This window comes from Pseudorasbora parva, chromosome 18 (assembly GCF_024679245.1).
Source record: "Pseudorasbora parva isolate DD20220531a chromosome 18, ASM2467924v1, whole genome shotgun sequence".
In the NCBI taxonomy this organism is placed as follows: domain Eukaryota; kingdom Metazoa; phylum Chordata; class Actinopteri; order Cypriniformes; family Gobionidae; genus Pseudorasbora; species Pseudorasbora parva.
Window position 1 is genome coordinate 34,997,487 of NC_090189.1, and position 15,217 is coordinate 35,012,703.

A 15,217-nucleotide genomic window follows, 5' to 3' on the forward strand; every position below is an offset into this window, starting at 1 on the left:
CACTTATTTGAAATGCAATCATCAATAATTTGATCAAATTGAAGTTTTTTAAAATAAAGGGATACTTCCAGCCCATGTATAATTATACAAAAAACTCACTGATTTGATCATTGTAAAAGAGTCATATCCTCCATGTTTGAGTGCAATGATTGGATAGCATAATACTGTAGACATAAAAGGGTTGTAATATAATGCAAAAATAACATTAAAAATAAAATGTAGTCAGTCTGATTTTAACTCTGGCAGTAACTTGAGCTGTGTACTGCACGTTAATCTCATGATTGGCAGTGCAGACAATATGCGTCTTTCAGATAATGTAACATGATAAAATAAATGATTGTTCAACTAAAGTAGCTTGTCTTTTCAAAACTGGTGTCAGTCCATTGACAATGAAGATGGAAATTCGGAAAAAACTAATTTTTAATTGTTTCATTCAAATTAATGTTTTTTTTTTTTTTTTATATATATATATATATATGTAGACCGAAGCAATTAACATTTTGTTACAACCTGTATTAAATTACATGCTATTGTAAGTTGTCTAATGTTTCTTCTTCAGAATTGTGAAATAATCATAATTAAAATCATTTTAAACAAACAAACTAATAATGATTCTCAATTTACCCAGAATCGTGCAGCTATAGCTTAAAGGTGTCTGTGTAAAGTGTTACCTCCAGATGCTGCCGCCTTCTTCAGGCAAGGTTTACAGATTGCCCCATTAAAGTTCGCAGGTTACCTATTAGCATTGGGTTTAAATATTGCCAAATATGCGCTTTTACAATCTGCTTTGAAACCAAATCTTCAGCAATCTTGTCAGTCAGCATGCCTTCCTCTTGTCATGTGATTAATTCAATCTAATTCCTACTACTGATCAGGGCATTGTTTCCCAAAAGCATTATAAGCCCAAGTCAATCGTCGAACAATTGCCACTAACTTTCAACTTTCAGTTGTAATCAACTTTTGGGAAATGCAGCCTTGTGCTCTTCTGCTCAAGCTGAGTTAAGCAGGCACATTCAATTTGTTAACTGTAGTGTCTGTTCTCTAACTGAACTAAATGATTTGTAGTACTATAAAAATGGTAAGACTTAATTTCACAGTGTCCTTGTTAAATGTTACATTTAGTTACTATAGTAATAACTATACATTATGCATAATTACATGCAACTAACCCTAAAACAACCCTAATCCTAACCATAACCCTATAGTAAGTACATAGTTAATTAATATTACTCCGTACCATGGCGTGTAATTACTCTGTAATGTATAGTAATGTATAATAACACTGTAACAAGGACACCTTAAAATAGTGTAAAAATCAAAAGACTCTGGCCCACTTACCCACTTGGGCAGTTACGTTTGGGCAGTTACACTTGCCCACAGTCACCCCCGACTGTGCGAAAGTGTAACACCAATGACTATCGCTTGTAGTATGAACAACTGTTGTTTTGACCTGCTGCTGACTGAAAATGTAAAAACAGTAAACTGGTGTTACAGCTGACATTTTGTCTTTGAGGACCATGGTCCTCTATTTGAGGGTACATCATTCTTTTCAACGGTTTATACCTTGTTTTTTTTTTTCTTTTCTTTTTTTTCTCTCACCTCACCAGGATGCAACATAACAATTAGGGGTTGGGTTGTTGTCCAGAAATTATATCGATCTACAATAATAAAATATTATCGTAAAATGTAAACAGTTTTTTTTAGGTGATTTTTCTTGTTGAAAACTGGTGTTTTTGAATTTTATTATTTTAATTGAAAATACGCATTTGTTTCATTATTTTACAAAACGTACCTCATTCCAGTCCAATTCTAGTGCAGACATCATAAAACATGCATTATTGTCTCTTTTCTCAGCCTTTTGTGGAAAACAACGACAAATTTGTGAGTGAAATTTTTGTACAGACATTTTCTATGTCTAAATTCGAAATGTACACTTTTATTTAGGAACAACTGAAACCACACCTACGCAATAAGCACTTTCTCTGCGGCCTTATCATGTTAAGAAGTTATATTTCATATAAATAATATTATAAATAAATGATTTAATTTAATGTTATATATATTTCATCATATACGATAAAAGAGTAAGAAAAGCTGCGTTATAGCTTCAGTTGCTGGGTTTCTCTGAAAAATGCAATTCACACGCATATACACAACTGACTAATAAGAGCTCTATATAAAAGGTGTTTGTGTTTGAAGTTAAACCTATTTTGAGAATTACACACTTGGGATTGCTTGAGGATCTGGCGAGAAATGTAAGGTCTATTGACAAAAGTCTGTAAAGGAAAGGTTGTGCAGCAGAAAGCCTTTAAATGGAGATGGTTTTGGGCATGTTTTATGCTAATTACTAACCTGGTGCACATGCTTGCTCATTGAATACTCCAAATTTACTAACATTAGAACGAGATTACAACAGTAGTCAGCTTTGCAACCATCTACAAAATATATAAATATTAACAAATTTATTCATGCTGCCATGTTTAGCCTTCCAGTCTTTTTCGAAATAAGTTCACAAATGCATGCTATTAAAATTTTGTTCTGTATTAATACAATTAGTATTGTTACACAGTGTCCTAACATGATGTAATATGATGTGGGATAAAAGGTATCTTTTCCATGTTAATCAGAGGGTTTGTCCTAACCAACTATTTTTCTGCGACTTTGCCGCTGTAACAACACAACGTATGACAATTATAATCTCAGATAATGTTTGTTATGTGCTTTATTTAATATTAAAAGTTAGTAATGTGACTTGGAATATAATTTAGTGCTTCTAGCTTTGTAGCCGTACTAAAAGCAACAATGGATAATTTACCTCAGAACTTGAAATTAAACAAATGGCAACAAGAACGTTCAAACTGTAAACAAACAAGTGTATTTCTGTTACAAAGATTGTTTGTTTAATTGGTATGTTTAATGTTTAAATGTAGTAATATTTGTGAATTTGATTATGTAGTTATCCATATCTTTTAGAGTGCCAACAAGGTTTATCTCGGGTGCCGTGCACTTTCTGTGAGAGCCCGCCCACACACTTTTCTGATTAGCTGTGGGTTTTAATGGATTGTTTTCGCATATCGTAGTCTTGTCTGGCGTGGACAGATAAATTGTTTGTCAATTTTAGTGTTGGCTTAATTAAACAAAAAAAACGTTTTACATCCCTAGTAAAGCCTCATATAAAGTCCACCTTTGGTTTTTCAAGCTAGTATTCCCCTTAGAGTGCACCGCAGCTCAGTATGAAACTCACAACACCTTCAGGGATGAGACACTTTTAAGATCTGCTTACATGCGCACAAAAAGCGATTGGCCCACAGCCTTCAGTTTTGACATGGTCTCTGGCCACTGCAGATTGTTGAAGGGCAGCTTGCAAATTGCAAGATCACAGAGTGAATCTGGGCTGAACAGATTTAGCACAGAATTCACTTTAGAATGAAGCAGTATGCCACAGATTTAGCCTGGCATACTGTGGAATCTTAATGATTCAGGACATGCAAACAAAGCGTAACCTTAGACAAAAAGTGCAGACAAAAATGTGCCCTGGTTGAAATCTGATTATAATGTCATCTGTGTTGTGCATGCATGTTTTGTGTATTGTTGTGGATATAATTTTTATTATGTACATTGTGAGTTTTATGGGGGGGAAACTGTTAAAGGTAGGGTAAACAATGTTTCTAAGTCATTGCTGTACATTAATTATTGAAATCTACCCAAACAAACATCCTTTTCTTCACTGCTCCGCTTCCAAAGCTCACTATCCAATCCTAACCGTCTTATTAGCTTTTCTCTTTTGCAATGTCTCTCAGGCATCTCTCTTTCAACAGTCTTTCTTCAAATCTCCCTCTTGCTCGTTCTCTTTCCTCCATCGTCATAAGCCACCTAATGCTGACTGGCTGCAACTTTTTTGTTGTTTCGGTCAACAAACTTTCAAACAGTGTTTTTCAAATATTGCACCTTCAATTTTGCTCACTGTATTCTGACCCAAACTCCTCTAATCTTGGTTTGCAGGCGTTTAACAGCTGCATCCAGATCAAAATCAGTACTTATTTTTATTTTTATAATTGTCAAGAACACTAATTTTGTCCAAAAAATAATGGATTTGTTTTTTGTTCCTCCACTCACACTGCCTTTCCTTAAAAATAAAAATAAATATTGCATGACAGTTTGATAGAATGTGTGTAATGCAGGTACCAGTCACTAATCCCTGCCACATGATTTCCGCATTCTTTTCCCATCTGTTCACAAAAACATATTTTGTTCAGATCCTGGAAATTAGAATCAAACTCATGTTGTGTACTTCTGCTGCTATTCCATATGCATCTGTACCTTTTGTCAGCAGTGACCCAGTTTAGAGCTAGATTGTGTTTAACACATCACAAACCTAGAGGCAAAATAGTCCACTAGAAGCAAAGTGTAGCGGCTGCTTTAGTGGTCTTTTATTGCTGGGGATTGATGAATGCAATCATCACTATTGCTCATACCTAAGGTTAGTGATTAGAACAAACAATTAAGGTGTGATGCAACAGACGAAAAGTCCCATAGACATACAATGGCTGCATTTACATGCAGAGGAATATCCTTTATTTATTGTGTAATGTTCATATTGCGATTTATGTAAGTGTCATGTACAAGCATTGACCTGATTAGCTAACCAACCGAATCCAATATTCCAGTTTCTATGTATCTGAATAAGACAATAGGTATATTATTATGGTCCCACTTTGTTAGGTGGCCTTAACTATTATGTACTTACATCAGTACAATATATTTATTGTATTCATATTGTATTGGAAAACACTTACTGAAATTGAGGCGGGATACAGATAAAGTTATGGACAGGTGTGGTGGTATAGGTACGTTTAAGGGTAGAGTTAGGTGTAAGGGAAGTATCAACAGGTAATTTTTATACTGTAAGTACAATGTTAAAGGTGTCATTAACTGGCTTTTTTTCTTTTTTTACTACTGCTGTCTGAGGCCAACTAATGACGTTTGTGGTTTTGTTTTGTTTTTGTTTTTTACATTCAAAAACATTATAAATAATAAGTAATTGGCTATATTCGACACTGGTTTTGAGGCTGTCTTCTGAACGCTGGGTTTTGTCCCGCACTGGAGACTTGGAAGTAAACGCCCATGGTTAGGATTGGATAATACTTACATATTTAATGAGCTTCAGCTCCGCTGTCATATCTATGCCCCTGTCAGTTCAGTTCACATGAGGGAGAGATTATTTTGAAAGTGGCAACTGCAACTTGTCTTTATCAAACAAAAACAATGATTTATATCTCGTCCACCCGCGATTGTATTACATGGCCCACACCCGCATGATTGGTTGATATAAGTGTGAACCGCAAGCTCTCTCTCACACACACGCACGCACGCACGCCCAGATCAAGAAAACATTTCTGCCGACGGGCGTACGCTTTGGTAGCCCCGGGACTAGTACTATTACATATAAAAAGATGTTTTACTCACGTAAGTTTGTTGCACCGTTCCAGTCGGATCCAATATAGAAGGCACAACATTGCCCGAGGTGTGTTTTGTCCTGAAGCTCACGAAATGAATGCAGCTCAAGAAGGAAACTCACGATCGTTTTCTGGGCCTGGTGTCTATCAAAAGCTTTTCGTTGACTAAAAAGGAAGTTTTCAGCTCTGAAACTTACAGGATAATCTTATATTATCATGACCTTTTATATCAAAAGCTTAAGGGAAAGTTGATTTCTCAATTCATCACCCCTTTAAAACATACACAATAAGTGTATTGTAAAAAATTATTCATTTAAATATTAGAACATAGTAGTTAAGGCCCCCATATATAAAGTGGGTCCATTATTAATATTATAGTCAAGCCAACTTTATTTATATAGTGCTTTTTACAATGCTGATAGTTTCAAAGCAGCTTAAAACAGGTGTTAAACAGGAAACTAATGCTATAGATTTTGATTCGGCTGTACAGCCTCTCTGGAGAAAACGTGGATGTCATCTAGCTCATTTCAATTATCATATATTATATTATATTATATTATATCATATTACATTTAGTTTAGTAATTCTATTTATTTGGATATTTAGTTGGAAATTTACTGTTCCCAACTGAGCAAGCCAAGCCAAAGGCGACAGTGGCAAGGATACAAATTTGACAGTAAATAAACAGTATTTGAGTTTTTCATGCAAGTCTAACAGTATAGAAAAATATATTTCTACAAAAATGTAATCAAATGGAGAATAAAACAGTCTTTATCACATGAATTAAAATTGCTGTATTGAAGCTTTAAAAATGTTATTCAGTTATTTGTTTTCCTTTTGTTATTTGATTAACTTTATGGGTCATGAAACACTAAACTACATTTTCTGAAATGTTAATCATCATCATGTTCATTATCGTCAGTCATGTGTTGCACATCATAGAAGACAATGTCACCAATCGTTGTTTTTAATTATATAAGAAAACGAACTAATTTGAAGCTTTCTTGTGCTGTTTTCATGTTAAAATGGTCTTTGTGTCAATGTTTTCTTACATCATTGATGACTCATCTTTGCCTTATAATTATTCTTGAAACTGCGTATCTTTTTAAGATTCAATTCCCCCCCTCACAACAAGATAACTTACCATGTTTGTCATTGTCAGAACCAGAGTTGTATTTATCAGTTACATGGAGATCAAACCGGAAAAAGAACGATTTTTTAAAATGTTTTTATTTTTTAGGTGGGTGTTCACGGCATTAGGATAGAATTTTTTAATGAAAAAGGATCAAAGCGCACCGCCACCTACCTGCCAGAGGTTGCGAAGGAGCAAGGTGAGAAAAAAGTACACTTGCCTGAGTTTTGTCTGTCTTCAGTTACAATGTAACAGCAGAAACAAGATGAAGAATAGGCCAAAAGATAACACTTAATCAGTATGAAAAAACAGGATTGAATTTGTTCTCTCTCCATAGGATGGGACCACATTCAGACCATAGATTCCTTACTTCGAAAGGGAGGTTACAAAGCTCCCATCACAAATGACTTCAGGAAGACTATTAAATTGACCAGGTGAGAGAATTGCCTTTTCTAAAAAAAAATTATCACTTTACAATACAAGGCTATATACAGTGCAAGTGAATCTTTTAGTGCTTGTGTCTAATGGTACAATTCCCTTAAGGGAATTCTACACAGAATTTCATAGATAGCAGATTTAGACTTTTTTTTTCTTTGTTTTGTGTGTGTGTGTGTGTGTGTGTGTGTGTGTGTGTGTGTGTGTGTGTGTGTGTGTGTGTGTGTGTGTGTGTGTGTGTGTGTGTGTGTGTGTGTGTGTGTGTGTGTGTGTGTTTAGTAATTTTGAATGGATCCGTTTCTTTTGAACCGTCTTTTGGCATCTCCATGTGGACCTGTTATACAGTTGTGGTCAGAATTGTTGGCACCCCTGGTAAACATGATCAAAGATGGCTGTAAAAATAAATTGGCATTGTTTATACTTTTTTTATCTTCCAAAAAAATCACAAAAATCTAACTTTTCATTAAAGTAAAATAATTCAAAATGGGCGTAAATTATATTATGAATTAAATGCTTTTTCTCCAGCTTCACTTTGGCCATAATTATTGGCACCCTTTTATTAAATACTTTTTTGCAACCTCCTTTTGACAAGATAACGCCTCTATAATGCCTGACAGGTTTGATGAACACCCAACAAGCAGGCATGGGGTACTTTTTTTCTGGTGGGTCTGGTCTTGGTTTGGTTGGTCTGCTAAAAAGCTCTCTTTATAGTTTCCTCTGAACACAGAACTAGGTCCCTTTTGAATTTCGTCGTATCTGACAGCTAAATATGCAGTAATTTTTCTGGATGAGCAAGAAGGATTTTTTTTGTCACCCTCCCAAACAACATGTGGTGATTTGTAGTAGGTTAAAAAAAAAAGATTTCTGACCCCAAGACTCAACTAATCTCTGCAATTCTCCATCAGCCATCCTTGGAGAGTCTTTGTCCACTCAGACTTACCTCCTCGCTGTGCATTAGGACGATATCCCTCCTCTTCCGGGCAGATTCATAACATCTTTGTTTGATTGAACTTCTTAATTATTGCCCTGATGGTGGGAATGGGAATTTTCAATGATTTAGATTTTTTCTTGCAACCACTTTCTAATTTGTGAAGCTCAGCAATCTTTTGCTGCACATATACATGTGCCCGTAAACGGTAATACAATATATCACAATAATGAACATGCACAATATTGTTAAAGTGGACACTTCAAAATACTATGAATAATTATTTATTACGAATCATTCAGATCTTTAGAATGCATTTCAAGAATGCTTTACCCATCAACTGTTTAAAATGAACAACATGTCAAAGGGGAATGCGCACTGATGTAAACAGAATCGACGTGTATGAGCAGCACATGGCGGGATGAGTGAAAGAGACGCACATTCACTCTGTGACAGCAGAGGGCGCTGATGGAACAGCAGAAATGCAGCCATTTCCCCGAGAAGGGTCTGACTGCAGAGCTACAGAGCCAGTTTTACCCCAACCACAGTTTTACCACAGCAGTTCTGACCGCGCATGCGCATTGCGTCGTTATGTATTCGAGATGCATGTTACGGCACTGGAAGGGAATAAAACTACAATTTTATTTATTTATTTATTGTAATTGCACTTGTTTGATTTTATAGTTATTAGTTAGTGATCAACTGTAATGGTAAAATAATGAAATGTTTAAAATGTAAATTGTAAATGTAACAGGCCTAAATAAATGTAAATTAAATTAGTTTCTTGGTTATGTCTCCAACAAATTAATAATATGCTCACACTTTCAGCCTGTTTGAAAGTACGTTTTATTCGTGTTCAAGTTTATGCATTTAACCCAGGCAGAATTAATCAACTTGAGGAATTAGTTATCTTGACTTTAGACTGATAATTTAATAATTATAGAAACCTTTGAAATGTCTATTCGAAAGTTCATTTTTTTTATACCAGGCATTGAAAATGCATGGTGTTTATTATACCAGGCTGTTCGTAAAAAAGAAAAAGAAAAAAAGAAGCGTAATAGGAATATTTAAGTGTTCATGACAGCATTGTTTTATATCAGTAAAGGAGCCTGAAGGCCTCTGGGCAAAAGCAGATGCAAAAAAATAACAGCAGGAGCAACAATAATCAATAGATAGTTTTAGGACAGAATTAAGATTTAAAAATCAAATGTATCAGCGTGCTGTGAAAAACCGCTGTAGTGAAACTGCGCATGCGCGGGTAAAACCGCTTTAGTGAAACTGCGGCTCTGCAGACAGTTATTATTGATTTCCCCAGCAATCCACGTAAACAAAACACTCGGGCTACTAAACACAGCCATTTTGTATTAATTACAGTGCTCAGCTCATCACATAACCAAATACTTAATACTTCAAAAATGAAGGTTATTATTTTTTATTTTTTATTTTGATCTGGACTAAATTACATGCCCTAGATATTGTTTGAATATGTTCTGATTCTTTGTTGTTCAGTCACACACTTTACAATAAGGCTCTATTATTTAACATAAGTTCATTCATTAACAAACTGACAATGAAAAATACTTCTAAAGCATTTATTCATCTTAGTTAAATGTAAATTTTAGCATTTAATGACACATTATTAAAATCAAACGTTGTATTTTTTAATGGACCTGAGCTAACACTAACATATGCTTTAAAAAAAAAAAAAACTAATCTTATCAAAGAAGAATAACTTCTGTAAAACTTTTGCTATTCGCTCTTTGTTAACATTAATGCATTAACTAGTGAGGCCTTATTGTATATTTTGACATGCATTATACGAGCAACGGTTGGAGTTAAAAATTAAAAATGTTGTTCTACTGAAGAAACAAACACCTACATCTTCGATGCCTTGGGGGTAAGCAGATAAACATCAAATTTAAATTTTTGGGTGAACTATACAGTGCCTTGCGAAATTATTCGGTCCCCTTGAACTTTGCGACCTTTTGCCACATTTCAGGTTTCAAACATAATGATATGAAACTGTAATTTTGTGTGAGGAATCAACAACAAGTGGGACACAATCATGAAGTGGAACGAAATTTATTGAATATTTCAAACTTTTTTAACAAATCAAAAACTGAAAAATTGGACGTTCAAAATTATTCGGCCCCTTTACTTTCAGTGCAGCAAACTCTCTCCAGAAGTTCAGTGAGGATCTCTGAATGATCCAATGTTGACCCAAATGACTAATGATGATAAATAGAATCCACCTGTGTGTAATCAAGTCTCCGTATAAATGCACCTGCACTGTGATAGTATCAGAGGTCCGTTTAAAGCGCAGAGAGCATCATGAAGAACAAGGAACACACCAGGCAGGTCCGAGATACTGTTGTGGAGAAGTTTAAAACCAAAAAGATACAAAAAGATTTCCCAAGCTTTAAACATGCCAAGGAGCACTGTGCAAGCGATAATATTGAAATGGAAGGAGTATCAGACCACCAACTTTCAGCTCACACAAGGAGAAGACTGATCAAAGATGCAGCCAAGAGGCTCATGATCATTCTGGATGAACTGCAGAGATCTACAGCTGAGGTGGGAGACTGTCCATAGGACAACAATCAGTTGATACTGCACAAATTTGGCCTTTATGGAAGAGTGGCAAGAAGAAAAAAAGTGTTGTTTAAAGTTTGCCACAAGCCACCTGGGAGACACACCAAACATGTGGAAGAAGGTGCTCTGGTCAGATGAAACCAAAATTGTACTTTTTGGCAACAATGCAAAACGTTATGTTTGTCGTAAAAGCAACACAGATCATCACCCTGAACACACCATCCCCACTGTCAAACATGGTGGTGGCAGCATCATGGTTTGGGCCTGCTTTTCTTCATCAGGGACAGGGAAGATGGTTAAAATTGATGGGAGGATGGATGGAGCCAAATACAGGACCATTCTGGAAGAAAACCTGATGGAGTCTTCAAAAGACCTTAGACTGGGACTGAGATTTGTCTTCCAACAAGACAATGATCTAAAACATAAAGCAAAATCTACAATGGAGTGGTTCAAAAATAAACATATCCAGGTGTTAGAATGGCCAAGTCAAAGTCACGACCTGAATCCAATCGAGAATCTGTGGAAAGAACTGAAAACTGCTGTTCACAAACACTCTCCATCCAACCTCACTGAGCTCGAGCTGTTCTGCAAGGAGGAATGGGCAAAATTTCAGTCTCTCAATGTGCAAAACTGATAGAGACATACCCCAAGTGACTTACAGCTGTAATCGCAGCAAAAGGTGGCGCTACAAAGTATTAACTTAAGGGGGCCGAATAATTTTGCACGCCCAATTTTTCAGCTTTTGATTTGTTAAAAAAGTTTGAAATATTCAATAAATTTCGTTCCACTTCATGATTGTCCTACTTGTTGTTGATTCTTCACAAAAAATTAGTTTCATATCATTGTTTGAAGCCTGAAATTTGGCAAAAGGTCGCAAAGTTCAAGGGGGGTGAATACTTTCGCAAGGCACTGTAAAAAAAAAAAGGGTTATTTTTTTACCCGTAAAAAAAATGATAAATATAATAATGTACGAATATAAGGAAGTCAAACAGTTTTTACATGTTTTCATTCCCATTCAAAATCATCCCATTTCATTGCCATTCAAATAATTAAAAAATAAAATTAATAGTTTTTCAGCCATTTTGACAGCCCTTGAATCTAAGGGTGTGACGATACGCTTAGCTCTCAAGACGATAAGTGGTTCACAATATGATTCACGAGAACAAGATAATATTTTAATACTATTTTTAAGAAATCCTCTGTGACGAAATATATGACTGGAAAAAGTATTTTATTTGACTGAGTCACAAACATTTTGAAAAGTTTTAACTAATTTAGGCTTGTTAGTAATGATTATTTTGCTAGTCAAGTAATTGTTCAATTATTTTGACGATTAAGCTAGTAATCAACATTCTTTGTATAAAAATGGACCTAAGTGAACAAAAACCTTTAAAATTACTTTAAGTACATATATAATAAAGATGAGACTGTAATAATTGTTTCAAATAAAGTTTCAAAAGTAAGTAATCATGTTGTTTTATTGAACAGCACCAAATACACTCACCTAAAGGATTCTTAGGAACACCATACTAATACTGTGTTTGAACCCCTTTTGCCTTCAGAACTGCCTTAATTCTACGTGGCATTGATTCAACAAGGTGCTGAAAGCATTCTTTAGAAATGTTGGCCCATATTGATAGGATAGCATCTTGCAGTTGATGGAGATTTGTGGGATGCACATCCAGGGAACAAAGCTCCCGTTCCACCACATCCCAAAGATGCTTTATTGGGTTGAGATCTGGTGACTGTGGGGGCCAGTCTAGTATAGGTGAACTCATTTTCATGTTCAAGAAACCAATTTGAAATGATTTGAGTTTTGTCACATGGTGCATTTTCCAGCTGGAAGTAGCCATCAGAGGATGGGTACATAAAGGGATGGACATGGTCAGAAACAATGCTCAGGTGGGCCGTGGCATTTAAACAATGTCCAATTGGCACTAAGGGGCCTAATAAAACTGTGCCAAGAAAACATCCCCCACACCATTACGCCACTGCCACCAGCCTGCACAGTGGTAAAAAAGGCATGATGGATCCATGTTCTCATTCTGTTTATGCCAAATTCTGACTCTACCATCTGAATGTCTCAACAGAAATCGAGACTCATCAGACCCGGCAACATTTTTCCAGTCTTCAACTGTCCAATTTTGGTGAGCTTTTGCAAATTGTAGCCTCTTTTTCCTATTTGTAGTGGAGATGAGTGGTACCCGGTGGGGCCTTCTGCTATTGTAGCCCATCCGCTTCAAGGTGTGTGTATTGTGACTTAACAAATGCTTTGCTGCATACCTCGGTTGTAACGAGTGGTTATTTCAGTGAAAGTTGCTCTTCTATTGGCTTGAATCAGTCAGCCTATTCTGTTCCGACCTCTAGCATCAACAATGCATTTTCGCCCTCAGGACTGCCGCATACTGGATGTTTTTCCATTTTCACACCATTCTTTGTAAACCCTAGAAATGGTTGTGGGTGAAAATTCCAGTAACTGAGCAGATTGTAAAATACTCAGATCGACCCGTCTGGCACCAACAACCATGCCACGCTCAAAATTGCTTAAATCACCTTTCTTTCCCATTCTGACATTCAGTTTGGAGTTCAGGAGATTGTCTTGAACAGGACCACACCACTAAATGCAGTGAAGCAACTGCCATGTGATTGGTTGATTAGAAAATTGCAATAATGGGAAATTGAACAGGTGTTCCTAATAATCCTTTAGGTGAGTGTACATAATGTAATCATATTTAACTTGTGCAACTAATATTCAACATATACAAATATGTATTATAACAAATGCTTGCCGAAAACTCCAATGGCCTGATTGTTGTTGAATCCTTGTTTAATATGACCCTGGACTTGGCCTGTACACCCGTTCGCAAATTGGTTTTGGGGGAATTTCTCACTTAAACTGAGTTAGTGGGTCCCTAGAAATAAAAAATCACAAAGGTGCTCATCCGCCATAGTGCCATGAATGACGTAGTGGACAAATCAAATATGGCAGCTGATGTTTCTTAATGTTTATACACATGCAATACCTCTATTTTGACAAATTTTGGTATGTGTAATTCATTTCTGCCATTGATGTGACCATATTGGGTGATTTTGACCTTGAAATGGCATGGTCAAGGTAATTTTCCTATTCTGAAGAATCTCAAAAGACATGCACATGCAAACTAACAAAATGTATAGTCTGCCCTTATACTGTGTATTGTGTATACAAGTGTTTCCCAACCTTTTTTCAGTCATGGCACCCTTTGAACATTTTCAACATTTTGTGGCACCCCCTCACATACGTTACGCTAGGGGTGTTACGGTACAGATTGCTCACGAGTCGGTTTGTATAATGTTTTAGGTTCATCGTTTCAGTACGGTTCGGTATTTGCAATGTTCTGAGAATAAAGGACGAATAAAAATAAAGAAAATAAGAATTAATAACTTAAATACAAGCAGCAGCACAAATAAATACTATTGAGCAAAGATACTGATAAAATGAACAATGCTTTTCATGTTTTTCAGGCAGGTCTAACATTAGTTTTTAGGTAGAGAAATTGAATAAATAATCAAATGTAAAATAACTGCATATGTAATTTGCATTTATGTTATGTTTAAATTAAATAATAATCCTTATTAAACTTACACAAGCTATTCAATCAAAAGCAGTGAGTGATGTCCTTATCTTTTCTTTGACATTAAAAAGAGTAAAGGTTGCTGCCCCCCTTAAGACCTAATATAGGGATATGCGTCGTCTTTCTCGACTGTATAAAGTTCACTTAAGGCATATTCAGACTTTGTCTGCTTGGATACTCATCAAGATGGACATGTTGACATACTTTTTATGTGAGTTTGTCCGTTCATGCGCAAGACTTGAAAGAGAGCTCAATATTTGCGCGCTGTGAGACAGATGCGCGCTCTCGGATGAGTGCAGAGACAGATCTTCACACAGCACGTGCGCATGCTCGCTCTCATTCGCTTCTTCTGGCGAATATACCCGGGTAATGACGGTGAAATGACTGGTCATACGGCAGCACTCGCATGCATTGAACACAGTTTACAAAGAGAGACCGTTTTGCATGTTTCTCTTTTATTATCGCTGTTGTAGGCCTATCACCATTGAGCCACCACCGGTATTCATCGACAGAAACATACATAAAAGCATGTTTTTCAAGTTACAACCCATATTAAAGATGCATCATCAGATGTGAGATGAACCGCGGTGCAAGTGCTTACTGGCACCTTTTACACGGCACCCCCGCTCACGTGCCGCAGCACCCCGCTTGGGAAACGCTCGTATATACAATACTAGATAGAGTTCACAGAAGAGGACAAGATTGAACTTTTCTTGTATTTCACTAGAGCCCCTTTCACACTGCGATTCCGGCAAATACACGGATAATGCGACCCGGCATTTGTTCCCGGGCCGCTAGATTTGGTCCATTCACACAGCCAGCGAAATGCCGTAATATGTGCGCTTTCACACACAACGCTTAACGGTCCCGGGGCGAGTTGACACGTGACATCCTGATGTGACGTGTAATCTTCAGCGCGGATAATAAGGAGCTCCGTGGTCTCGACTTGTGTCCAGTTTGTACACATTTCTGCTTGTTTAATTTTAGTTTCTTTTGTATACGAACACTCTGCGTTTAAAACACCGACTAGCTCTTCTGGCACTGCAGGGTTGTATTATTG

General features: G+C 36.4%; 1 protein-coding gene across 1 annotated transcript in view; it reads left to right on the forward strand.

The window, feature by feature from the left end:
- The window catches only part of ammecr1 (AMMECR nuclear protein 1), a 71,934-nt gene that overhangs the window by 47,310 nt on the left and 9,407 nt on the right, over nucleotides 1–15,217 (forward strand). Inside the window, exons 4-5 of the mRNA XM_067422865.1 lie at nucleotides 6,697–6,787; nucleotides 6,926–7,022. Of these exons, the coding sequence (XP_067278966.1) occupies nucleotides 6,697–6,787; nucleotides 6,926–7,022 (188 nt within the window). The remainder of the gene's footprint in view (nucleotides 1–6,696; nucleotides 6,788–6,925; nucleotides 7,023–15,217) is intronic.